Consider the following 26,137-nt stretch of genomic DNA (forward strand, 5'->3'; position numbering starts at 1 on the left):
GTTCTTCGAGAGGGGTTTATGGCTTAGATACTATTTTAGAATGGCTATTATCTCTGTGGTAGTTGATGTGTATATAGGCGGTAGGTGTATGTGTGTATATGTGTATGATGTATGTAAGAGATGTGACTTGGCATACGCTATTAGATGTAGGTAGATATCTACCTAACCTAAGGTAAATCATCTTTTCTCCAATGATAAGATAGGAATTTATAAATCTCGCCAAGATCTCCCTCCCCCCCTTTTTCCCACTGAAACCGCCGAGGGAAGGTGGCGGTCAGCTAAGGCAATGGACGGCAATTCGCGGCTTTCCCGAAGCCGCTAAACTTTTTTGTTCAACTTTCCGCAGGTCGAAGAGCGGCACAAATTCCACACTAAACTTTTATCTCCGTCTTTTTCCAACTTGACTTCTTTTTTTCCTTTTTTCCCTGCCCGTCTGCCCGCCTAGTTTCCACCATACGGCGTTAACTTGAATCATAGAACTTGGCTAAGCTTTAAGGGTCGAAATGCTTGTCTATCGCAGTCATTGCGATCTCGGATTGTTATTTAGCCCCTGTCTCTTGACTCAACGAGTCGTTCATGAAATTGCATAGGTATGAATAATATTCGTAGTGTCCGAGGAACGGAAGCTAGTACATCCCATCTCGAGCTTGTTCGCCGTCATCTCGACATAGGCAATACTACTCTAGCCGTTTCTTAGTCCCGTTGATAGGCTGTTAGCCGTCGACAAGCTTCCACCCGCTTGTTCGCGCCAAATCAACGGGCGTCATTCTGTTCTCCACTTCCCACATGATTTTCAGCCTCCGTGTACAGCCGAAGCCTCTCTTCGAATTTGCAATTTTGGTCCACACCGAAAATGGGTACTAGTACCGACAGCTGCTTCTAGAATGGCGGAAATGGGGTGGGTGTTGCTTTGTTGTCCGTTGTAGTGTGATAACCCGTGAAGTACGCCCACCTGACGTTATGATATGGAGATAGCAGATACCCGGGGGTCGTCCATACCTTATAGTAGATCGTCCACGGTAGTCCCAAGCTGGTGGGAACTAAACCTACCTCGTTTCCCCTGTGGGTAAGTAGCATCTAGAAGCATACTTACCTTAGGTACCTAAGGTACTCATTTAGCTCTTTCGGCCAGGTTAGTAGGTCGGCCCAGCTAATTCGATGGGGAAATGCAGAGTTTTGCATCTTCTTTATCCAATTGGGATATCAGAATAGTTTTGGTCCGATTTCCAGGAGCGCAATGACAGGGACCACGGCACAACGCGCCCTTCCCATGGCCCATGCAGCTTGTCAGTGAGCCGGACTTATACACACACTACACTACAAGCTTGACACGATGCAGAATGTACAGGCATACAGGTATACAGGTATACAGCCACAGGATCCTCTTTCTTTAGTAAGAAAGTGGACAAGTTAATCTCCCCATTGGCTTATTGAGTCATCGACCTTCTTGTAAATGGTACAGAGAGACGTTGTCTGAAACAAGCCTATATTATTTATACTTTCCCTTTATCTACCTTCTGCTTGTGTGTCTGTCTGTTTTTTTCCCTCGTTAAAAAAATATTGACATTCAAGGGCAATACTCATTCTATCTTAGCGCTGCTTCATCTGCTACGTCCTCGATTCTATTTTGCATCATACCTACCTAACCTTATCTATACCTAGAATGGCCCCCTCCGCCGTTGTTCAGTCTACCGTCCACAATGGCGAGCAAGACGTAAACCTGACTGCTTCTGCTATCGACCACCGGTTAACCGAAAATGGCCAGTCTAACGGAAGCGCCAACGGCCAAAACGCCCCCTCGTCGAATGGACGAGATAATGGTGTAGCTCAACCGAACGTTCGGGAATTAAATGCTTCAAACATCACCTACACATTCACCAAAGAGCCCCGTGATGTTCCCGCTCCGGGCGTCCACTCTATCGACGGCGCAACCATCAGCACTGACCATATGATTACCGTAGCATGGTCAGCAAAGTCCGGTTGGGGAACACCCGAGCTGAAGCCTTACGGACCTCTCACTCTCATGCCCACGGCTTCCGTTCTTCACTATGCAACCGAGTGCTTCGAAGGCCTTAAGGCCTACCGTGGCTTTGATGGGAAGTTGCGTCTGTTCCGACCTGACTGCAATGCTGAGCGATTTCTCATGTCTTCGGTACGCATCAGCTTACCATCTTTCCCTCCTGCTGAGGTAGAAAAATTGCTCTTAGCTTTGATGGCTGTAGACGGACCCAAATGGCTGCCTCGTGACCGCCCTGGAAGTTTCATCTACCTACGTCCGACCCTCATCGGAACCCAGTCTCAGCTGGGTGTGCAAGCACCTTCGGAAGCCCTTCTCTACATCATCGCTACTTTTATGCCTGTCATGGACTCCCCGGCGGATGGCATGAAGCTTCACACGTCGCCAGACGACATGGTACGCGCCTGGGTTGGTGGATTCGGGTACGCCAAAGTTGGTGCAAACTACGGTCCTTCTCTCCTGGCCACGCAAGAAGCCCGCGCGAGAGGGTACGGTCAGATCCTATGGCTATATGGTAGCGAAGGCTATTGCACAGAAGCCGGAGCAAGCAACTTCTTTGTTTTGTGGAAAACTAAGGAGGGGAAGACTCAGCTCATTACGGCGCCACTAGACGATAGACTGATCCTGCATGGTGTTACCAGGCGCAGCGTGCTGCAACTTGCTCGTGAGAGGTTAAGCGACGAGATTGAAGTTGTAGAAAGGAGGTATACCATCAATGAGGTATTAGAGGCTAGCTCGGAAGGCAGGCTACTCGAATCCTTTGCTGCTGGTACAGCGGTAAGTTTTCTTTTTCATGATGATTTCGAAGGGATGCAGTGTACAAAATGAGTATGCCATGCTAACACTTGATCACAGTTCTTTGTCTGCCCTGTATCACTCATACACCATCGTGGGCAAGACATCCAGATCCCTATGGGCAAGACAGGCGAGGGTGGCCCATGCACACTCAAGTTAAAGAGCTGGCTTAAGGATATCATGTACGGGAACGTAGACCACCCGTGGGGCATCGTCGTGCAGGAGGAAAATTAGATGGCCTAAAAATCCCCGACGTGCAGGTGTGGCTATGCAAATTCGCATGCAATCTACCCCTCACGCCCCGGACGCCTCGGGTCCCCAGGCTTTCACAAACGGACGAATAGGTGTTACCGTCAGGTAGCAGTGTCCTGATATCGTTTTCTACCCGCATGATGTTTATTGACCGAAGAAGAAGGGGATAGCAACCGTGTCAACGAACGTACCGATAGAACGGATGTGGGAAATCCAACCTCCTATTATCTCTAAAGATCATCTTGCTTGTCTTAATTACACAAATCCAGGCTGGAACATCATCGCCGAGAAGCCTTTTCCATATTAAAAGAGGGATAGATGCATAAGCGGCGTTGCGTTTCGTCTTTTTCGTCTTATGATTTTCTTACCTATGGCTCTTCGGCTGGACGAGCTAGCTGGCTACCTAGGTTAGGTAGCCATCATGTTACGGCATCACGGCGCATGGAAGCATTTTCGAGCATATTCCGCATTTTTCAGTATTATCCTTTTCATTTTATTTTTTTTACATGGCATCTATTTTTTCTCACGACGGTTACTTCGCGTTGAACTAGAGTTTTCTCTCGTTGCACAGGTATCGCATCAAGTCCGGTTCATGGTATGTTTCTTCGGCTGCTTTGCTTAAAATCATCAGCGTTCATCTTCGGACGCGGCGTGAAGATGGTACAGCGAATCGTGTGTGGTTGGCTTGGAATAGGAACAGGGGTAGATTACACGGGACTTGCTAAAAGAGCTGGGGTAGAAATGTGCTGTGTTGATAACGGGTCTGAATGCATATTTATTTCAAAATAAGAAGAAGTGATTGAGTACCTAAGACATGCATTTTAAACGGCGATCTATATACTAGCTGAATTCCCTTACATCGTTGTTCCCGGCAAATGGTGACTTAGCTCTGGTGAGTTCATTCACCCATCATAAGAAATAAGTTTCATCGTAACTTCACCAAGCTTATTCTGTAGGTCACGATGCGCCGCATCACACCTGGACGCGCCATACGAGCCTTCCAGCGAGTCCTCCGCCGCAGCGTCAATGTCCGTCGCGCATGTCGGTCGCGTTTCACTAGACCCTCTGCAAGTAGCAGTAGCAACGTATCTCGCTCGGCGACATTAGCTGTTCAGGAACGAATGCAGGATGTTCCCGGCCTCCTTCTCAATCTTCTTAAGAAACTCCTGGAGCTGAATCAGTACATCGCTCCCGTATACGATCTACGGGATATAAGGCCCGTGGGACTTACCTCCTCGTACGTCATCATCTCCTCCACGACGTCCTTGCTAGCTCTATCGAGATCTGTACCGAATCCGGCCAGGGCCTCAGCGTGGGCCTCAGCGTGGGAAGCAGACGCGGAGGGCGATATCCCGCTTACTATGCTGGCTCCAACGAGGCGAATTTCGCCTGCAGCGCGGTCAGATCCCTTTCGCGATAGCGTCTCCTCGCCGAGGTCATCGATCTCGACCTGGACTTCCGCCTAGGACGCCCAGAAATCGTTAAGCTCGGTAACGGCGGCGTTGAGTTTTTCTTCGAAGGAGGATATGGCATGGCGGATGGCTACTGCGGCGGTACGCTCGCAGCCATCTTCACCGGTGGCAGTATAGTCAACTGTAAGGTCCTGGAGTGGTGAGATAAGTTTATTGAGCTGAGTTTCTAGAGCGGCCATTTGTTGCCTGTTGGCGTGGATCTTAGCTTCGCTTTGCGCTATAAGTTCTGCTTCGGCCTCTTCGAGACCAGCTATAGCGGCGCTGTGGATTGTTGCGCGGAGATTGGCGTAGCGCTCTGGGCGGTGGGCTGTTAGTTAGCTTGCGTTGGGTCAAGTGGCATGCATGGTATATGGATTTTCAACCCTACCTACCTACCTAGGTAGGTAGGCACTTGATGATAGAGTAGTTTGGCTGGAAATATCTAAGAGGACTTACCGCCCAGTTCCAATGCCAGAGGTGGATCAGGGTCGGGAGATGGGCTAAGACGTTGTCGTCGATTGTGAATATGGCTTGGTGTCTTGTCGTTTTCTTCCGACCTCGGTCTCCTGTATCTGTCAAAAAGCGGAGCAACCGAATAATGAGTTTTTCTATGCTTCTTAGGGGATGGTGGGCGAGTATCTTCATCTTCATCTTCATCCTCTTCCTCATCCAGGAATAGGCGATGCTTTAAAGATTTCCGGGGGACGGAAGAATTAGTCTTTACAGGAGTTGGAAATATGTTTGAGCGCAGACGTGCAGACATGATGATGCCTGTGGGCAGGTTTAAGGGATGTGAACCAAATGAGAGAGATTTTAAAAAAAGAAATCGCAGATGGATGATATATTGACCTGGACTGTGGGGGATGAACTATGTTGACTAATGTCAACTTGATGAGACTTGGGACCTTGGATGTTGTGGATGTCGTGGATATTGTGAATGTAAAATACCAAGTCCATCCACCTACATTTGCCTATGTACCTAGGTACCTAGGTAGGTTAGGTGCCTACTTGGAAGTTACGAATGAGTGGAAGCTACTGCCCGCCGTTGTTGCGAAGTACTACCTAGGTATTCACGTCATATCACCTTTGCCCTTTCCATCTTTTACGGTATCACCTTCTACATACCTAGTGCCAGGTGTTAGATTATCACATAATAGAGAGGTACCTTATGTAATTATCTACCTACCTACCTGTACCCAGGTAGGCACGTTATAGGCAAATATATGTAGCTTGCCTTCCCCCCCTCCCCCTTTTCTTTTCTTTTCTTTTCTTTCATTCTTTTGCCGCGTTGGCATCATACAAGTTCGTTCGAGAGTCACGGCTCATAACTCCCACTCAACATCCAACACCACTGCCGATGTCTCGCTGCTCATCTATGATGCTCTAATCAGTACAGGCACCATTGCGCCAGCTGACACCCAAACATCAGGGTGACCAATAACATGATATAGAGCCCTGAGGAAGCCGGAATGTGCTGTGAATGAGAGGATCGAATTATCATCTTGCTGGAAGATTTCTTGTAGAAGCATCTTCACTCGGTCAGCAATCTCTCCTTCCGACTCTCGAACGTCCTTTTCCCATAGCTCATCTGTTTCTGTAAGCGTTGATTCGATTCGGAAGCCGGGAAAGTTCGCCGCAATCCAGCTCCTTGAACTGCGACGATCACAAGTGTGCTTCCCGTAACGCTCTCGCAGATTCTCCTTGATGATCGGTCTAAAAGGATGATCGGCTGGTACATCGAGGCCCGAGTATGTGATACTGGTGGTTTCGAGGCAACGTGTAAGAGGACTTGTATAGTATCTCTGTGGTGTCGGCATTCCTGCCGTGATCGCGTTGCGCCAGAAGTCGTTCAGCGCCTGTGCTTGCTGTTTCCCCTTTTCTGCCAGATGAGAATCGGCCCAAACAGTATTTCCATCACCATCGAGGTGCGACCAGTACGACTATATTTTTCAATACATGCGTTAGCGCGGGTCAGAGCTATAAAGATGAAAGGAGGAAATTCCCACCTCCCACTGCTGTCGTCCTACTTCAGCCTCCTTGAGATTATGGTAGCCTTGACCATGTCTGATAAGGAAAATCAGCTTATACTGGACGCCGTCGTTTGCATTCTTGTTTGAGGACTCTAGGTAGTGGACGAATCGCTCCCATTGGCTCTTCTCCCCCTTTGGGTCAAAGACTGCGTCTGTCCCATAAACGCGATTGATAAGTCCCATATTTGGCAGTGTTTTCTGCATGTCCGTTAGTTCACGATTGCTTCTTACACACCGTAGGGATGTCAGGCAATTTGACCTACTGCTCTGAATGATGGCCCGGTGGGCTCGTCGTGGTGATGGAAAAACCCGGGCACAACCCGGAACGAATTTAGCTGCATCTCCATAGTATGCTAGACGTTTATGTTAATAGTTATAAGTTGATCTTGACAGATTTATTTTGGGAAAAGATGATGCTGGATAGGGGAAAGGAGAGAATATATATAGGCAAGTAGTCCTTCAGCCTGAACTTATAATTGCGTTAAATGATTAATGCGCTGTATAATTTGCTCAAGATATCTGCTTCCGAAAATTGATACAAGTAAGTGACTGACTTAATAAATGTCATCTGTACTTATAGATATAAACGCTCTCCCGTAGGACTCACGGGTGTAGGCTTGTGCGCCACCACAATAAAGGGCTAAAGTCACACAATGGCCACAGCCTCTAAAGGAATACCGCTTTGTTTTTCCCGAGTCAATCTTTCTCCGAGCGGCAACTCGCCTCGTCGAACAGTCATTATCTTGAGAACAATGGCATTCACCAACTACTGACATGTGGTGTCTCGGTAACCAATCAAAGGTAGGAAAGAGATGGAAACGACTTACTAACAGGAACAAAGGGCTAAGACACACTCATTCCAACACTGAATCAGAGAATACATTAGAGCAGTTTTCGTATTCGATTATCCCGCTTCATATTCACCACCGTAGCTTTACGTCAAGCGTCGAGGAACCTAGTCCGGCAATCCCTGAAACCATTCGACTGCTCAGGATACTACCACGCAGAGTGAATGGTTTACTTGCGTGATGCATTCGTTCTGTCGACTTAGGTGCCGACCCAACTCCAAAGTACGATGCTATCTCGTACACCTGGCAACAAGACGAAGTCAATGGCGGAAGCAAAAATAAACAGGGAGAAATAGTCTGTAACGATGCGCGTCTCTTAGTGGGAGTAAACCTGTTCAATTGCCTCGAACAGCTGGAGAAGAATGGCCGACACTACGACCAGGACCTTTGGGTTGATGCAATATGCATTAATCAAGGCGACGAAGCCGAGAGAAACCAGCAGGTCAGCATTATGGCTGATATTTATAAGTTAGCTGAGCGCGTGGTTGTGTGGCTTGGCGCTGCTGACGAGTTCACACCGAAAGCGTCGGAGCTGATAGAAAGTTTGAGTCGATTAAAGGGTGATGAAATTATCACCATCACTCCTCAAGCATTCGACGACGCACACAACAAACGCTTGCTGGGATGCTCAAATTCGCCAGAACACTGGAAAGCACTGGCCCTACTATTTGGGAGGAGATGGTTTACACGGGCATGGGTCGTTCAGGAGCTCATTTTAGCTCGTAAAATAACTATCTTGTGCGGTGATCATACCTTCGACTGGGACAAGATGGTTCGCGTCTCGGATTTCCTGGCAAAACGAACTTCGGCCAACACGTTTAGAGAACATCTATTTGATAACATCGACCGCCACTTTCTTTCGTATAAAAATCCTACCAAATTGGATGCGATCAAGAGGGATCGTTGTGGCCAAGCCAGCAATGCTTTCCTCTACACGTTGGTTCGATGTCGTACCTACGATGCTCGGGAGAAGCACGACAAAGTATATTCGTTCCTTGGCTTTTTAAATCACTAAAGTCCTGATCATCCCGAGTTGTATCCAAACTACCATGGAACTGTTGCAAAGTTGTATACGGATGTCGCCAAGTATATCCTAGAGGCCTCGGAGGACCTGCACGTCCTTGCACACGCCGAAGGCGATTATTTCAGGGAAACCGAAGGCCTACCCACATGGGTGCCCGATTGGAGTGTAAGGAAAGACCTTGGTCTCAGAATCACTGGATATACTAGATATAATGCCGCCGGCACCCTACCATGTTTCTACAAGATCCAAGACGGAGATAGGCTAGGACTACGCGGATTTGAATTAGATATAATTACTCGAGTAGGAGAGACAAAAGAGGAGGTCAATCGTACTAAGAACTGCAAGGATTGGTTGGATCTGCGCGATGAGCTTCAACGGGAGTATCCCGCTGCAGACTACAAGGACGCCTTTTGGCGTACACTTCTTATCGACACAGATCCGTCCAGGACAGTACCGATCAAACAACCATGGGAGAATGCCTTCAATATATGGATGGGCCTTTGTGATTACGAGCCATCCAAGACTGGCAAGCAAAAGGCTGCCGAGTATGAGACCTCATTCACGCATTCCTTGAATCTGCGCCTGTTTAGAACAGCCCAGGGGCATCTGGGCTGCGGAACTTCGTCTTGTAAAAAAGGTGATCTGGTATGGATCGTTCAGGGCTCAAGGGTACCATTAATTCTTCGACTGGTGCCGCAGGCGAAAACTTATGAGCTTGTTGGCGGAACATACCTTCACTGGTTTATGCAAGGGGAGGCATTGGATGAGCGGGAACTTCAGGGATTTACTTTGGTTTAGTGTATTATAGTCATATGGTTCTTAACGTTTGCTAACGATATGACGAGCGATGCGTGGATGTACGATATTAAGATAAAAGGTGCCTAGGGGTATAGATGGAGGGCTGGAGGGCTTTGAGATGGAGCATTTGGAAGGACGCCAACAGTCTGCACGGTTACATTAGGTAATGCCATTTCTTCAGCAAACAGTGAGCATGCTCGAATTTGACTTACTTTTGATCTTTGTTGAACTATATCAAGAATTGGGTAGGATGTGATGTGATAGTTATTTCTCGGGGATGAATCAATTGCGTGTACTAGGAAGCGCATGCTGGCAGAGTACGGGTGTTTCCTTACAAGCTGAGCTATAAGCACTTATATTTATCGTTAGGCTTCCTCCTCTGCGATTATGTACATCGATAACGATCCTGCGACGAGGACAGTATACTTCCTTTCTAGGACGTTTATCAACACGAGATTACCACATAAAGTTTATATGTCATCACTACATAGTATTCACATTAGCTTCCACGAAAATGCAACAGAGGGCAACAGAGTACTCACAACATCGATCCACCTCGCCATCCACTTCTCAACAGTCGCCTTGGCTTCGTCAACTAAGCCGAGCTCTACACGGTCTCACATTAGCGGATACATGCATTACTTGCAGAGGGGGGAGTAATCAAACAAACTTACCGAGGAGCAGCTGCACGCCACCGCGGATCCCAGACTCTAGTGCGGATGCTATCCACGCGTGGGTGTACGACGTCTGCTCGCCGACGAAAATCATCTGTAGTAGAGAGGGGTGAGTTTTTCTGCAAGGGTCGAGACGTAACAGCAAAAGAGAGGGGGAAAAGGGGAGGGAGGGAAGGGTTCACGTACGTTATTATACGTCTTGAAATACTCGGGCAGATACAACTGATGCTGCCCAATCGTCGGGCTCGCCCAACTACCACCTTCATACGGATCCAGCATCCAGCAGCGCCGGTTATACTTGCCCGTGTACTGCTCATACGCGACCTGTCCGTGGATTTCCGCCATGGCGTCGACCATGTACTGCACGTGCTCCTCCTCGGGGACCGAGACCCAGCGCGCGCCCCAGTCGCCCGAGGCATAGGATGCGAGGATGGTTGCGGGGCCAGTGCAGTTCAAGCAGTACGACGGGTAGCAGATAGAGCCTATGCCGGGGATATCCGTGCTTGTCGAGCACCCGCCGAAGATGGGGTTGGCATAGTGCTCCCAGAAACGCGTTTTATACTCTAACGCGACTTTGCAGGCTGATTCGTAGGGCATGTCTTCGATCGCGTTGGAGATGGTCGCGGGAAGGTCTTTGGAGGGGAGGGCGAGTTGTTAGATTGTGATGTCATGAAGGAGAATGACACATGATTAGAGGAGGCAGGCTTACAGGGCACTCGCATCTTCTTGACCATGGTAAAGGGGACCGCGAACACGGCATAGTCGTACGAGGCGTTCTGGAACACCGTGTCCGTATAGTTGTCCCTCCATTGCAGATTAACTCGCTGAGCGTCACCAAGCCATTCTACCCGCTCGATCTTTCGGTTCATGGTGGTTACGTTATCAACCAGTGGGTGAAAGGACTGTGGAAGTCTGCTTAAACCTAGAAGTCGCTAAGTAATTGACGAGTTGTGAATAGGGACATAGGTGGGATACATACCTCCATCAATAGTCTTCCACTTAGTAGCTCCGAAATAGACATTATCGTAAATCTACATATGTGTGAGTCAATATCTATCGGGATTTTTATAAATGCGAGTAAACTTACAGCGTTCCAGAATGAGGTCGCGTCGCCTTGGAGCATGTTGGTGTCGTTTAAGGTCGCGTTGAGATAGTTCACCATGTAAGCGAACTCGGACCTATTCACGATCGTTGGAGATTAGCAAGCGTGCCTAGGCGATTATTAAAGAAACCTTTTTTCTAGGAGTATAAATTCAACAACAATAAACAACGCGGTGTTGAAGCAATTCGAAGACTTACCAAGTATCGCCACCAAGTCCACCGAGGCCATTAACTGCGCATAAGTTAATGATAATCCTCAGAAGCATTAGGGTAAGTGAAGTTATTTACCTAGAAAATCTCTATGAGCTTTGAATGTATTAGTAGCCAACTCGACCATAAGAGTCTCGTTCGAAGTGATAGTATCTATCTTGTCAGACAATGCCTTCGTCGACGAGTCCATCGGATACGAGATTATCAAGGACTTGTTTGCCTGAGTCTGGGCTACGGTGGGAGGTAGCCCTGTATCTAATTTAATCCCATTGTGATAGTATAACCCGTTGGGATTTGACTGGATCCAGGGGATGAAATCAACGCTGAAATTCTTGTCGTAGCTGTTAAGGGTGTTCATTTCACTGGCGAGTTGGAACACCTATGTCCCTGTTAGCCAACCACAGTCAGGTCTAGGAGGTGGATCTTCAAGAGGAAATCCACTCTCGACTTACCATCTGATGGTCGGTAATGTTGTAAGTCACATTCGAGTATTCTATGCTCTCAGGAAATCGCATAGGACCCATCTCCTGGTACGAATAGTCGAATGGCCCGCCGGACAAATATTCCGTATGTACCCTACCACCAAGTCGCTGGCTGGCCTCGATAATGCTCAAATTCGTGAATCCAGCTTGGTGTAGAACCAGATATGTCATTAACCCCGACATGCCAGCTCCGACAATGGCTACCTCTTTCGACTTAGCCTTTTCAACGTCGACGGCACAAATTTCCTTGTTCTTGAGTAGCTCGACCCCGTCAAACCACGGACCCCACGCATCGATACCCGTCGCGTTCGTCATCTCGATGCTGTTTGCGCCGCGTCTTTTCAGTTTCCTCCTACTGAGTCGCTGGGGCTCGCTGCGGCCGATCAGATGTCCTCGTTGGTCCCATGCCGAGATACATCCATCGAACTTCGCATCTTTCGGCAAGACCCAAACTAATCGTGACTCTTTTGTGTTGCTGCTCTGGCCAAGAGTATGGTGAGCTTCGCTAAGCCGTGTATTGTCGCATCGGCCGTACGAGTATGTTATAACGCCATCTATAAGATTATTAAAAGATATGTGAACGTTCGCAAGGCCTGAGCTAAGACTTGAACGTGTCTCAAGTTTAACTGGAAGAAGAGAAGTAGAAGCAGAAGCAGGTAATGCCTGGCTTGCCAGAGCAGCGAGAGATAGCCAAAACATTGTCGCAACCAACACCAGAACAGGTGATGCTACTGATCAAGAACAAACAAGAGCTCATATTGACTGTCCTTACGGTCATATATATCCAAAGTTTCCCCCTCGTAGGACTATCCCATACTGTCATGTTAGGTACTTTAGGTACTCACGAACCCTGGCGTCGTAAGAGGCGATATCGCATGTTCATTGAACCGAAACCGAAGCTCTGCTTATCACAACCACTTGCGATCCAGTATGACAGAACGTAGGGCTTATAGTGGATTATGGTATGACAGACATTACTGGCTTAAGTCTTGTGAACTGTATGATAGCTATAAGCCTATTCTACTAGTCCCTCTTGAGGTAGTTACCGGATACGGTAGGTGCCTACGACGGGTAGAGATAACGACCATTGACAGGTAGTATCTAATGCTGTCTTTGAACGTAGTTCCTGGCTCAGGAACTAAGAGCCGTCGGAAGCCACAACATAAGCCTCCATCATCTTGACCGCTTGTAGGTAGCTGGGACTGTCGTGTCTTGTGCAGTCCTTCGCCTATAGGATTCCGACCTTTCGGGTAAGGTCGCGCGCCCTTGGCGGGAATTGTCATCTTTGGCGTCTTGATATATTACGTACCTGGTGGTAAGAGTGCGCCTTCTCTGCGTCATTTCTTGATCCGTGACTTGATTAGGCCGCTGGAAGACTGAGCTCTTAGCGTATGATTCAGAGTACCCGATGTCCAATCAGTTAACATTAAAGGCATGCGGCCGTGGCGTTGATAAGCTGGTAATCATACTCGTATAGATAATGGAGACTTGGGTATTACCGAGGCTTTGTGGTTGCCAACTCGGTGGTAGTAATGGTAGTAATAATAAGAGTTGAAATACGTGACGATAAAGAGAATTTTTTAACTAGGATAATTTTAATGCATTTTATCTCTTAAGACCATGATATTAATAATACCTTAAATAAACCGATGATAACTTCTTTACAGATTAGTACGCTTGGCATATGAATGGATGACCTCAATTAGAGGAAAGGGCGTACCCAAGTCTTACCAATCTGTATTATGTTAGCCATACTATAACATCAATGTGATATCTCCGGATTTATTTTTGAACAAGGGAATCCTGTCATCATAATATTCGTGTAGTCACTGGGCTAGAGGTTGGTCGTATCGTGATCTTAGGCATGAATCTTATGTTATATCGTAGTATTTCGTAATGGATCTGTTTAAGAAAAGATAAGTTGATAAGATACCGCTGCTGAAGAGATGGGCGGCGAAACTGAAAAAGGTATTGAAATCGCAATGCGAGAATCAATTCTTCCAGTATGAGAAATCTATAGTTGTACTGATATACCTTCTCAGTCGTTGTTTATTGCGTTGTCATAATTCCACCGAGAAAAACAAGGCTACATGCTGAGCCTCTTTCTTAGCCTACTATGTAAAATACTGAGTAACCAGGTAACCCGGAGAGTCAATAGTCAATGGCGGACGAAAGTACAATAAAAGGCGGAGTACATGCATGCTAAGAGCATGGCACACAAGAGAGCCTCACGACCGTAAGCCGCCCACCTTCGGATATAGTCAGCCTGGGAAGATGAGATGCGGGGGAGTCCATGGTCTTTTCCAAGCCCCTCTCGGAATGCCTTACTCATAAAAGCTGTGTGTCTTTTACCAACTATTGGATAAACTTAACCGTAGAAAAGCATCCATGTGAATTTGATGAAATTAAGACGATTTAAAAGTATAGCTTTCCCTGGTTGACCTGGGTCAACTGCTAGGAAACTCCATTCTTCACAATTGCTCGCGCCATGGTAGAGGTGTTTACACTGATTGGCGGCCTTGCGGCTATGATGCAACTGGCTGGTTCCGTGGTCGAGTTGACAAAAGAATTGCGTGTTTGTGTGCGCACTATACGCTCCGCGCCGAAAGAAATCGAATACTTTATTCTTCAGACCTACATATTTACTAATTTACTCTGTTATTTTCACGAGGTCGCGAAAGGATCTGCTGCTGTTATGAATGAAAACCCCAAAGCTAAGCGAGCCAGAATGGTACGACAAATCTTGAGATAGTGTAAGTCTGTTAAGAGAGGGTTTGCTTATCTCGTTCGACGTTTTATTGATATTAAGGGTGCCGACACGGCGTCACTGAATACGCTCTGGGCACGATTGCTGTGCCTTTGGAAAAGGCTAGACGTGCCAGAGTTGCACTTAAATCTTCAGAGCGCAATAGCTAATAGCCAATATGAACCTACCATGAAACCTGTTTACGTTAGAAGAATTGAAAATAAAAAACACGGACAGCGAAAAGATGTACGTTGCATGGTTAAATGCACTAGTACGGTTCGTATTCAACTGCTGATTGTATCACGCGAGATGCTTCAGGAACAGCTTCAAAACTGGATTGCAATAGCCAGAAAGCGAAGGCGCGAATTGGCCGAGTATAAGAAGCGTACGGTATCGTTGGTTGCTGCGCCAGAAATAGTCTCGGAAGAAGTAGGTGGTACAATTGAAGAGAATAGCCGCCAACTAGAAAGATACGTTGTCCATGCAATTCGGTCGTATACCCAAAGAGAAACGGTTTCAACAAGCACAAGGTCTTCGCGTCGAGGGCCACAAGGTCCAACAACACATAACCCCCGTTATGTACCATTTAAACAGACCCCCGATGAATTGGTTGGTACGCAGAATGACCGCCACCAATGACGTCGAGTGGACAACTCTCTGAAAGAATCGTTGGCGATAGAGTGATAGACGAAGTGGCACAGTACGATTTTGGAGATCAGCGTGGGGCCAGCAGAGGAGGTCGCTCTCATCCCAATATGTGCTCAGATACCGCTATTGAATTTGAGGCTCCTGATCGGGTTCAACAAAAGGCCAACTAATCTTACGGCGAAGAGCTCCCGCAAGTAGGCGAACAGGATTCGGGGCCCGAAGAAACCGAACTTCCGAGGACAAACTCTAATGAGCTATCCGAAATACCTCTTTATGCTTACCTGGACGGGCGGTCAGAGAGAGAGTGGACCCATCAGAGGTAGCGTCTAAAAGCTCACCAGCCACTCAGCTGGAAGGCTCTGAAGTTAGTCATAATATGTAGCTTGAGAGAGGGGAGCAAGGAGAGCGAAGAGAGAGCTGTGGGCCATATATCGCGGTGGCTCCTTTTGGAGGGCCACGGTTAAGGAAACGACCACGACGACCAAGGCCACAATCACCTATACCGAAGAATAAAGAGAAAAAGAAAAAGAAAAAGAAAAAGGGTAAGGGTTGTTTATGTGAGATTGCTAGGGTCTGGTCATTTGATTATCTTGTTTTGGTCGTTTGATTGGAGGACATAGCTGAGGCTAAAGAGAATTATGAGTATCATAAGGAGGATACTTAAGTAGCTTATTACAGATGGCGTTTGGAGTATAAAGTAAGACGCGGTGCGTAAGTTCAGCTCTTACGACATTTGGGATTTTTATTTTAATTATGCAAGGTACCAAAATACATACATACCTATGTAGTACTACGGGACTACCTACCTGGTATGTTAGGAGGTACCTACTTGGTAATTTTCTAATGGGGCATTTGATTCATTGCGATTCAACTCTGATTGGTTAAACTTATTTAATGCCAACTCCCTGCTGCCCCTGACTACCGGGGAAAACGGACTAAAAAATGTCCCAGGCCAAAATTAAAAACAAAAAAAAAGAGATAAAAAAGGGTTGTTAATCAGCAAGTTTAACTCAAGAACGACTTTCTGATGGGTCACTCTTTTTCGGTCTTTTGACCCTTTTTTAATTCCTAATCTCAATTGACGAGCTTCTTCTGAGATTGCCCGTTGTCCATTCTTTAACAGATATTTGATTTATTCAAAATGTCTTCAAGATATTCCTTACGTGCAACTCCTAGGTATGTAATTATCTTCATTACGGTGGTACGGCAGGCGGGAAATTATGAATAGGGGGCTTCGGATGTGAGGGAGAATGGTGATGGCCTCAATGCGTGGTGAATTGTGATTGGGAACGGTATTTACTAATATTGTGGGTTGCCTATCATCTTACAGGAAAAAGGAACTCTTCGATGGTATGGTCGAGACACCTGGCCGCCGCGCGACGCGTCGTAAATCTCAGTTCCCCTCTATCGCGGATGGCGCGTCCGACGATGGCGACTCGAGTTCTGCTGCGGAAACAACCAGATCTACCAGGGCTACACCCGTACGACGTCGCAGAATTGGCAAGTTCATTGAGAACATAGACGATTCGGACACCGCGTCTAAAGACGAGGAATTCAGTCCTGTCGCCAAAGAGAAAATCTCCCCAGCCCTCAACGGCAACGGCAATGGAACATCAGAAAGGGTAGAAAATGGGCACGCGAATGGGCACGCCAACGGACATACGAACGGGCACGCGAACGGCAATTTTAACGAGAAAGTCGTCGACGGCTGGAAGCCGGGTATGGATCCCAAGATCGACCATTCTGGCGTTTTTGAGTTTGGAGGTAGCTTTGGTACCCTGGCCCTCATGATCGGATTTCCTATTCTCATGTGGTATATGTGGATCGGTGCAACGTATTACGATGGCAAAGCCCCGCTGCCGCTCGAAGGGGAGTCTCTTGCTGACTTCGGCTGGCGCATGTGGAATCACGTCTACACCGGCGCCTTTCCTCACCTGCGAGCATGGAGAATCTACTGGACTTACATCATCTTCGAGGCTGCTTGCTACTGTCTTCTCCCCGGCGTCTGGGGCTACGGAAAGCCTCTTCCCTTCGAGGGAGGGAAGCAGCTTAAGTACTACTGTTCGGCGTATGCTAGTTTCTACTTCACCATTCTCGTCATAGGCGTACTGCACTTTACCGGATTGTTTAGGATCAATACCCTTCTGGATGAGTTTGGCCCTCTCTTGTCTGTTGCTATCCTGTCTGGTTTCCTGGTTGCCTTCGTTGCATACTTCTCGGCGTTGATTCGCGGTGCTCAGCACCGAATGACTGGATACCCTATCTACGACTTCTTCATGGGAGCCGAGCTGAACCCGCGCATGTTCGGCATCCTCGACTTCAAGATGTTCTACGAAGTGCGCATTCCCTGGTATATCCTATTTGGACTAACATGTGCGGCTGCGGCTCGGCAATACGAGAACTATGGTTATGTTTCAGGCGAAGTATGGTTCCTGCTCATGGCTCACTATCTTTATGCCAACGCCTGCTCCAAGGGCGAACAACTCATCATTACTACCTGGGATATGTACTATGAAAAATGGGGTTTCATGCTGATCTTCTGGAACATGGCCGGTGTCCCTCTATCCTACTGTCACTGCACCCTCTACCTTGCTAGCCACCACCCATCGGAGTACGCCTGGAACAAATACGCTTTAACCGCCTTCTTTATCTTATATATTGCCGTATATATCGTCTGGGACCAGGCCAACGGACAAAAGAATGCCTTCCGGAGTAAAGAGCGTGGCAACCTCCGGAAGCGCTACGCCTTCCCTCCCGTTCCGTGGATCTACATTGATAACCCCAAGACCATCGAAACGCAGATTGGTGACAAGCTGCTTGTGGACGGTTGGTACGGATATGCGCGCAAGCTGCATTACACCTGCGATGCGTTCTTTGCCATCAACTGGGGCCTGATAACGGGATTTAACAGCCCCTTCCCCTGGTTCTATCCGGTTTTTTTCTGCTGCATGATCGCGCATCGTGCCCACAGGGACATATCGCGCTGCCGGACGAAGTATGGCGACGCTTGGAAAGAATACGAGAGACAGGTGCCGTACCTATTTATTCCGGTACGTTTTATTTATAAGCAATCATCACCGAATCAATTGTAACTAATTACTCTGCAGTACGTCATCTAAGCCTTTCAAAAATCGACGCTCGGTAGCCATGTATCATACCACTCCTATTTGGATTTCGATCCCATCGACGCTAGACACGAGGACGACGACGATGATACACGCATGCATGTGTAGGCTTGTAGCCGCTAGCAGTTTTTCTATCTTGTATATACTTGAGATTGCCCCCTCTACAACCTTTTAAAAAAGCGCGACTGCAGGCCAACACGAATAATGGCGATGGGAAGATGCTGCGAATGAATCAAGTCGGAAAGAACCCTAAGTCATGCCGCTACGATAGCCCTTAATAGAGATGAAATAATTGAGTAATTATGAGTAAATCCTTTTTATTGGATGCATGGATATATATCCGTCAGCGTTAACCATAGTCATGCCTAATTTATGTGCCATATGCCAAGCGGACAGGCGAGAGTGCGTGGAGTATTTCTTCACGTATTATCCATCCATTAAAACATACACTCCCTTAGCCTTCCCGTTCCTCCCAACTCATACTCAATCCATCTCCCTACGCCTCTCCGTCCGGCAACTAATACAGCCCCGGGATTCATCACATGACACCCCTCATAAGTAACGCAAAACGGCGGTGCTGTAGGGTCCGCGAGCACCATCGCCGTCGGCAAGGGATACAAGTGCAACGCGGTGGCGTGGTCCCAATGTACCGGTCTGATCGCATGTCGGAACGGACATAAATACCCTTGGTCAAGCATCGTTTTGACGAGCTTGCGCGCCGTCCGCACATCATGGGGGATCTCGGGCTCTGTGTTCTTGGTGGTGGCGTCGACGTCCATCGCTTCGGCACTATCGACCGCGGCCTCCATGTCTATGTCATCGTCGTCTTCGTTTGCGGGGGTTTCATGTTGGTTCCCTTCCGCGTCTGAGGTAGAAGAGCGCAAGCGCACGGCTGTGCGCCGCATGCGGGCCGACATGTCGTCCCGGAACAGGACGATCTCGTGTGCGGGCCCGAAGACGGATAGGCGTGCGGGGTTACTAGTCCAGATAGCCTCGCCGGGACACTTCTTCGCGTTTTCAGGCAGCTCTGCGTTCGCAGTAGCAAAGGCACGGCGCACTCGGCTGGTGAACATATCAGGCACAGGCTTGCGAGGTAAGGGAACTGCGGCGCCAGCACCGAAAGTCGAGGCCCAGCCGTCGTTGTCGCCGGGCACGAATACGAAGGTGGTGGATTGGAGTAGGGCTGGGAAGTCGGAGAGTACGGATGCTAGCGCGTCAAAGTATTCTTTGTATTCTACACTGCCGCCGCTGGCCCCGCCACCTGCCATTACGGCATGTTGTGTGAAGTTTCCTGTTAACACGAATGTCATAGGCGTACTACCCTCTGGCTCTGTCGAGTAAATGGCCAGGATCTTGCGTAGGGCTTGAAGAGCCCGTGGTTGATCGAGATTAAGCTCACCTATGACGACGATGCGGCCACAGCTAGGAGCATCAGCATCAGGATCTGCCGTAGATGATTGGGTCGGACGTGGCCTCCTGAGGATCCGTTGCTCGAGTTTTCGCATTTTAGACCCTGCAGCACGCTCACTTCCGACACCTAAGAAGTCGATCCAGCCGAATCCACCTCCTATGGTGTGATCGTCCAGCCCACTGACACCGAGAGTGGCTTTGCGCTTCTCGCAGGGAGGCTGTCCGATGAAGAATCCCTGGAAACGGCCACCGATGATACCACCTACACCATTGCTGCCACCGAGCCCCCTACCGGTTGATTCTTCCTCTTCTTCGTATACTCCGTCTATTAGCACTATCATTCCGGGCGTAAACCAAGCCGAGTCTTCTGGTATAGCCACAGCCTGCGAAAGGTCCACCGATATAGTCCCAGTTAAGTCGCTGATCGCGAGGTTTCCGGTTGGCAAGACTGATAATAGTCCAAGAAGCATGTGATGGGTGCCATGGCGGCCAAGTAGATTCGCAATTGGTGTGATTTTGTAGGTTTGCTGGGTAGTCATGGTAGATGAACCAGATCGTTTTAATGATGGAGTGGCCTTGGTAGTTGCTACTGTCGAGCTTTGGAATGATTCATTTCGGAGAAGTCTCTGGTGTATAACGTTATATATATTCCTGAAGAGCGTCGTTTTATGGGATGCTGGCGGCATTAAAGATGGTTTCGAGGGGTCCCTGTGATTACTATGAGCCTTGATATGTAGTTACTTATAACGCAAGGGAATTCGTACCTCTCAAAGTGTTTCTTCGTTACGTTGTATAATAACCGTGGCTGGTCGTATGCGTTGATAACTTTCAACCATTTTCTCGGATGCTTTAAACTCTCGTCGTCGAGCTCGTCGTCCTCAACACCAAGCCCTGACATACCAAAGCTCGTTGCGCTGTCATGGCGTGTTAGGGATTTGCTTGGTCTCAATCCTAACCTCGTGTTTGTTAAGTCGGCTTCCTGGCTGGAGTCTAGGACCAGGCTATTCTGGCGATTTAATTCTCGTCCCGACACTATTCGGCCACCGCTCATGTTCCCCTCTAACGTCTTGAGGATATCTTTCAGCTCGCTACTGGCGCCGTCCACTATTACGCCTCCGTTTCGGTTCTTCCAGCTCTTTGCCACCTCCTCTAAGACCTTCTCCCCTAGTCCTTCTTCGCGCCATCCCGAACCGCAATGCCGACCAATGAATGTAGCTAATTCTTGTAGTGCAGAGGATGTGAGGGTTAAGCTATGCTTTTTCGTGAATGTTCTGAATGCTAGAGGTCTTAAAGTCGCTGGAGGGAGGAGGATTGGAAGAATGGTGGCCTTAGTTGGCGGTGCTATGGCGAACGGTTTAAGAGTATGTGCTGGCGTTCCAAAGGCCGGTGACGAAGACGGGATGGGATTCGAAGGAGCGGGCGTTTTAGGCGCGAATATTGACGCGGCAGTAGGCTGGTTTCCTTGCATTTTGAGTTAAATTCTATTCAATTGTTTTGTTTAAGTAAAGCCATTCCAATTGGCCGTAAAATAAGATTAAAATAAGATTTCCTATAAGAACAAATTGGTAGATATTTCGATATATTTTTGGGGGGTTGGAGACGCGGTTCAGCGCGTTCATCGCGTTAATGAGCAGTAAGGGTACCTAAGGTACCAGGTAACTAATCAAATGTGGGGCAATAGATATGATATTAGGTAGGTAGGTACCTAGGTTATTAGCATGTTCCACTTGAAGTATTAGATACCTCTAGGTACTTTAGAGGCTGTTTGAGATAATAAGCGGTGCTTTGCTTATGGCTCGTGCTACCCTTGTAAATAAGTATACATGATTTGATATTATTTATAAAGCGATATTTATTATAATTTAATTTATTTATAATTTTATAATATATTTAAATATATTTAATAAATTTTAATAAATTTATTTATTTTTATTATAAATTAATAACTTAATAAAATTATATTAAATATAAAAGTAAAATGTTAATTAATAATAATTTAATTAAACTTCGGTTAATTAAATTTTATAAATTTTATAAAATTTAAAAACTTTATTAAAATTTATAAAATCTTAAAAATTAATAAAATAATATATAAATAAAAAAAAAAACTTACGGATATATTTAAACCATTATATATTTAAATATTTATTTACGTTTTTTTAATTATTAATTTAAATTTTATATTTAATTTATATAAAAGGAAAAACTTTAAGCTTTTTTAATGAACATTTATAACGTTTTATTAACATTTAACCCGTATCGTTATTATTTACTTAAAATCAAAACCTTAGTTATTACATTTTAACGGACTTAAATGTAAGTTCGTTACATAAGAACGTATATTTCTTTTATATATTAACCCGAAATTACTTTTAATTATTTAATAGTAATTTAATATTTTAAACTTAATTTTAAAAAAGTTAAAGCTTTTAATATTAAAATTAAATAATAAATAAATAATTAAATATGCGAACTTAATTATATTAATTTAAATTTTTAAAGTTTATAATTATATATATTTATTAATAAGTTATTTATAAATAATAAGGATTTTAATTTTTAAATTAATTATATTATTATTTTAAATAATAAAAAATTATTTATTTATTATTTTATTAATATTATTTTAAAGCGTTTTTTACTTTTAAAAGCTTTTTTTATTTTATATATTAACTGTTAATAAGTACGTATATAAAGTTAAAAACAATCGTTAATAAAGTAATAATAAGTAAATTAAATAATAATAAAATAAAACTGGTGTATTAATGATATTTAAGGAAAGAAAAATTTATTTAAAATTAATTAATAATATAATATCCTTATATATTCGTAATAATAAGTATATTGTTTTTTTTTAATATTAATAATAAAACATTTTATCGTTAATAAAATGCTTATATGTTAATTACTATATAACTATTATTAACTTTTTTCTTTATATTAATGCTTAATATAAATAAGTAACATTAATAAAAAGAATAATTAATTTAATAACTTTAAAATAATTATATAAGAATTAAAAAATAAATAATATTTATTAAATATATAAAATATGTAATTTTATAAATATTATAATAAAAGCTTTTTTAAATAAAGTTATAAAACTTTTAATAGAAAATAATTAAATTAACTTATAATTAAAAAAGTAAATAAAATAAAAATTAAATAATTAAGTTTATAATTAAGTAATTATGAAAAAGAAAAAGAAAATAAGTAATAATTTGTTACGAACCAACAGAACGGGAACCATACCTTGTATGGAAGCGGGGATCTTGAAACGTACGATCCCAAAAACAGATAAACCTTGGCAATCCTAATGGAGGGAAGTGATCTTAGTGATCTTAGTGATCTTAGTGAGATCACCAAGATCACCAAGATCACGAAGGCTTCAGGCCCAGAGTGGGGGGGTCTACGGGTATTTAAAACCATTATGTATTTAGACATTCATTTACGTTTCCTTAGCTATCAATCTAAGTCTTATATCTAACCTATATAAGGGGAAGGACTCCAAGCTTTCCTGACGAACACTTTTAACGTTTTATCGACACTTGACCCGTATCGCTACTGTTTACCTAAAATCAAGACCCCTGTTACTATATTCTAACGGACCTGAGTATAGGTTCGTCACATAATTATGTAATATAAGTACGTACTTTATTGCAGTACGTATTTAATAAAAAAAGTACTTATGTATTTTAAATTATATAAAAGTAAATTTTCTTTTATTTTTCTTTAATTTACCTTTTTTCTTTAAATATTAATAATATATTAATTTTACCTTATTATTAATTACTTTTATTATTAATTCCTTTTATATTATGTATATATTTATTAATAAATTCTTTTAAATATATAATTAATAAATATAAATTAGTAAAACGAATTATTTTAAATAAAAATAAGTTTTTTATATTCAAATTTTAAATTAACTTAATGAAAAGAATAAATATTAAATAAAAGTTATTTATTATATATTATTTATAATTAAACGGATAAATAAAATAATTAAATTAAATATTAAAATAGTATTTTTATATATATTAACGAAATATAAAATAATTAAGTAAAATTATTATTATAAGTAAAAATAATATATAATAACTTTATAAATGAAAATATAAAAATATTTTTATTTAAAGTAAATATTAATTATAATTTTTTAATTATAAAGTTAATTAATATAAAAAATATATTTATATTTAAAGTAAAAGCTATAATAAAATAAATTATTATTATATAAAAGTATTTAATAAATAAATTTAAGTTTTTATAGATTAAAATAAAGAAATATAATAATTTATATAAAATTAAAGGATTAATTTTTTAATGGTTCTATAACATAAGTACGTACCCCGTCACGGTACGTACTTAATAAAAAAAAGTATTTATATACCTTAAGTTACATAAAAACGAGTTTTCCTTCATTTTTCCCTAATTTACTTTTTCTTTTTAAATAATAATAATACACCAGTTTCACTTTATTATTTAATTGCTTTTATTATTATTTGCTTTTATATTACGTACGTATTTATTAACATTTTTAAAAAAGGAAATAAAGTTTATTTATTATAATAAAATAATAAAATTAAATAATAAAATAAAAATTTAAATTATAAAAAGCTTAAACCGTTTTAAATTAAAAGAATTATTTTAAAAATTAATTATAAATTATTATTATTAATAAAAATAAAGTTACATTTAATTTTTTATATTTTTTTATTAAAATTAATATTTTAAAATGTGTTTATATAAATTATTTTCAACATTAAAGTAAATTAAAAATATAAAGTTAAAAAATATTAAATTAAATATTTAATAAAATAAAAAAATTACTTATTAAAAGAAAAAATATAAAAATTAATTAAATATTTTAAAAATGTTTAAGAACTTATTAAAAATTTTTATTAAAAAAAACCTTAATTGTTTATAAATAAAAAAAGATTTAAGTTTAAATTAAAACTATTTTAAAAAAAAGTAACTCCGGCAAAATTATCCTTAAAAACGTTAAAAAACGTAATTATATTAAATAAACTTAAAATATCTTTATTTTAATCTTTTTTTCTTTTAAACGTTTAAGTTTTTTTTATAACATATAATTTTAATAATTTTAACTTTTATCGCTTTTTTTAAAAAGTAAAATTATTTAAATTATTTAATATGTTTAAATATTTTATTTTAATATTTATTAATTTTAATTTAATATTTATAAATTTGTTAGTAAGTACGTATATATGGTAAAAATAGTAAACAAATAAAATAATAATAATAGGGTTAAAATTAATATATTAATAATATTTAAAAAAAGAAGAATTTATTTAAGGTTAATTAATAATATAATATTTTTTTATATAATAATAATAAATATATTATTTTTTTTAATATTAGTAATAAAGTACTTTATCTTTAATAAAGTGCTTATATATTAATATTATATAATTACTACTTATTTTATTTTCTTTTTATTATTAATTAATTATAAAAGTTATTATATAATAAAAAATATCCTTAAAAAAAACGTACGATAGCGCGTGCTTATATTAGTCCAAATATATGTTAATACGTATATAAATTATCTTACACACGGGTTAAAGTGCATAAATATTAGTACGCATTTATATTAATGTATTACACATTTTTGTAATAAGTTAAAGTTAAAACTATAATAGCTTAAATTAAAAGCTGTTCCACACATTAAGCCGTATTAATTTATGTTATATTATCTTATATTTAAGTTAATTAGTAAGTCCTTATGTAATATCTTTTATTATAACCGAAACTTAAATTTGGTTATAATAACCCGTTATTATAATAACATATAACTATTTTTAAGCTTTTTACGTTTTACTTATTTTTCTAAGCGTAAATTAATTTAATTATTCTTTATTAATGTTCTTATAACTTTATTTAATAATACTTTAATTATAATATTAATTAAATTATACGTGTTATAAATTTAATTAATATTATTTATTTCTTAGTTTTTATATAATTATTATAAAGTTATTAAATTAATTATTAACTTTTTTTTATTAATGCTTTTTATTTATATTAAATATTAATATAAAAAAAAGAATTAATACATAAAATAAAAAAAGCCTTTAAAATTAATAATTAATTTAAAATAATATTAATAAAATAATAAATAATAAAACTTATGTTAAAACCTTATATTATTTTATAAATTTTATTAATAAATATATTATAAGTAATATATTTATATTTAATAAAAGATTAATAAATAATATTTCTAGTAATTTAAAATTTATTACTTTAATTTATAAGCCTTTTATTATTTAAAATAATAATATAGTTAATTTATAAATTAAAGTTTTTATTATTTATAAATAATTTATTAATAAAAATATATAATTATAAATTTTAAAAATTTAAGTTAATATAATTAAGTTCTTATAATTAATTAATTATTTATTATTTAATTTTAATGTTAAAAGCTTTAATTTCTTTTAAATTAAATTTAAAATATTAAGTTATTATTAAATAATTAAAAGTAATTTTAAATTAATAT

General features: G+C 41.7%; 8 protein-coding genes across 8 annotated transcripts; 4 read left to right on the top strand and 4 right to left on the bottom strand.

Annotated features, from left to right (window-relative positions):
* Positions 1 to 1,663: 1,663 nt before the first annotated feature.
* F4812DRAFT_453290 (branched-chain amino acid aminotransferase II) lies at positions 1,664 to 3,046 on the top strand (the record flags this gene model as incomplete). The annotated part of the gene is made up of 2 exons (XM_047936459.1): positions 1,664 to 2,794; positions 2,873 to 3,046. 2 exons carry the CDS (start codon positions 1,664 to 1,666, stop codon positions 3,044 to 3,046), a joined length of 1,305 nt encoding a protein of 434 aa, XP_047786269.1.
* A 1,121-nt stretch (positions 3,047 to 4,167) lies between these two features.
* On the bottom strand, positions 4,168 to 5,278 carry F4812DRAFT_463287 (uncharacterized protein; the record flags this gene model as incomplete). Its single annotated transcript, XM_047938183.1, has 4 exons — positions 4,168 to 4,230; positions 4,296 to 4,526; positions 4,611 to 4,831; positions 4,972 to 5,278. The coding sequence occupies 4 exons, from the start codon at positions 5,276 to 5,278 to the stop codon at positions 4,168 to 4,170; spliced, it is 822 nt and encodes a 273-aa protein (XP_047786270.1).
* A 531-nt stretch (positions 5,279 to 5,809) lies between these two features.
* On the bottom strand, positions 5,810 to 7,105 carry F4812DRAFT_228884 (phosphoglycerate mutase-like protein). Its single transcript, XM_047930512.1, has 3 exons — positions 6,809 to 7,105; positions 6,522 to 6,743; positions 5,810 to 6,455 (listed from the first exon to the last, which is right to left on the bottom strand). Exons 1-3 carry the CDS (start codon positions 6,890 to 6,892, stop codon positions 5,889 to 5,891), a joined length of 873 nt encoding a protein of 290 aa, XP_047786271.1. The 5' UTR covers positions 6,893 to 7,105; the 3' UTR covers positions 5,810 to 5,888.
* A 214-nt stretch (positions 7,106 to 7,319) lies between these two features.
* On the top strand, positions 7,320 to 9,256 carry F4812DRAFT_468382 (HET-domain-containing protein; the record flags this gene model as incomplete). The annotated part of the gene is made up of 4 exons (XM_047938768.1): positions 7,320 to 7,326; positions 7,387 to 7,553; positions 7,617 to 8,375; positions 8,427 to 9,256. The coding sequence occupies 4 exons, from the start codon at positions 7,320 to 7,322 to the stop codon at positions 9,213 to 9,215; spliced, it is 1,722 nt and encodes a 573-aa protein (XP_047786272.1). The 3' UTR covers positions 9,216 to 9,256.
* Positions 9,257 to 9,709: 453 nt separating this feature from the next.
* F4812DRAFT_453293 (flavin-containing amine oxidoreductase-domain containing protein) lies at positions 9,710 to 12,381 on the bottom strand (the record flags this gene model as incomplete). Its single annotated transcript, XM_047936460.1, has 9 exons — positions 9,710 to 9,822; positions 9,890 to 9,983; positions 10,076 to 10,521; positions 10,599 to 10,811; positions 10,869 to 10,920; positions 10,977 to 11,067; positions 11,189 to 11,222; positions 11,279 to 11,579; positions 11,653 to 12,381. 9 exons carry the CDS (start codon positions 12,379 to 12,381, stop codon positions 9,710 to 9,712), a joined length of 2,073 nt encoding a protein of 690 aa, XP_047786273.1.
* A 1,789-nt stretch (positions 12,382 to 14,170) lies between these two features.
* On the top strand, positions 14,171 to 14,723 carry F4812DRAFT_453294 (uncharacterized protein; the record flags this gene model as incomplete). Its single annotated transcript, XM_047936461.1, has 3 exons — positions 14,171 to 14,413; positions 14,450 to 14,632; positions 14,673 to 14,723. The coding sequence occupies 3 exons, from the start codon at positions 14,171 to 14,173 to the stop codon at positions 14,721 to 14,723; spliced, it is 477 nt and encodes a 158-aa protein (XP_047786274.1).
* Positions 14,724 to 15,534: 811 nt separating this feature from the next.
* On the top strand, positions 15,535 to 18,587 carry F4812DRAFT_445158 (ergosterol biosynthesis ERG4/ERG24 family-domain-containing protein). Its single transcript, XM_047935555.1, has 3 exons — positions 15,535 to 16,252; positions 16,407 to 18,126; positions 18,184 to 18,587. Exons 1-3 carry the CDS (start codon positions 16,218 to 16,220, stop codon positions 18,193 to 18,195), a joined length of 1,767 nt encoding a protein of 588 aa, XP_047786275.1. The 5' UTR covers positions 15,535 to 16,217; the 3' UTR covers positions 18,196 to 18,587.
* Positions 18,404 to 21,222, bottom strand: F4812DRAFT_228467 (DNA polymerase alpha/epsilon subunit B-domain-containing protein). Its single transcript, XM_047930511.1, has 2 exons — positions 20,376 to 21,222; positions 18,404 to 20,319 (listed from the first exon to the last, which is right to left on the bottom strand). Exons 1-2 carry the CDS (start codon positions 21,077 to 21,079, stop codon positions 18,639 to 18,641), a joined length of 2,385 nt encoding a protein of 794 aa, XP_047786276.1. The 5' UTR covers positions 21,080 to 21,222; the 3' UTR covers positions 18,404 to 18,638.
* Positions 21,223 to 26,137: the final 4,915 nt, after the last annotated feature.

This window comes from Daldinia caldariorum (genome assembly GCF_022478825.1).
Source record: "Daldinia caldariorum strain CBS 122874 unplaced genomic scaffold F4812scaffold_23, whole genome shotgun sequence".
NCBI classification, from domain to species: domain Eukaryota; kingdom Fungi; phylum Ascomycota; class Sordariomycetes; order Xylariales; family Hypoxylaceae; genus Daldinia; species Daldinia caldariorum.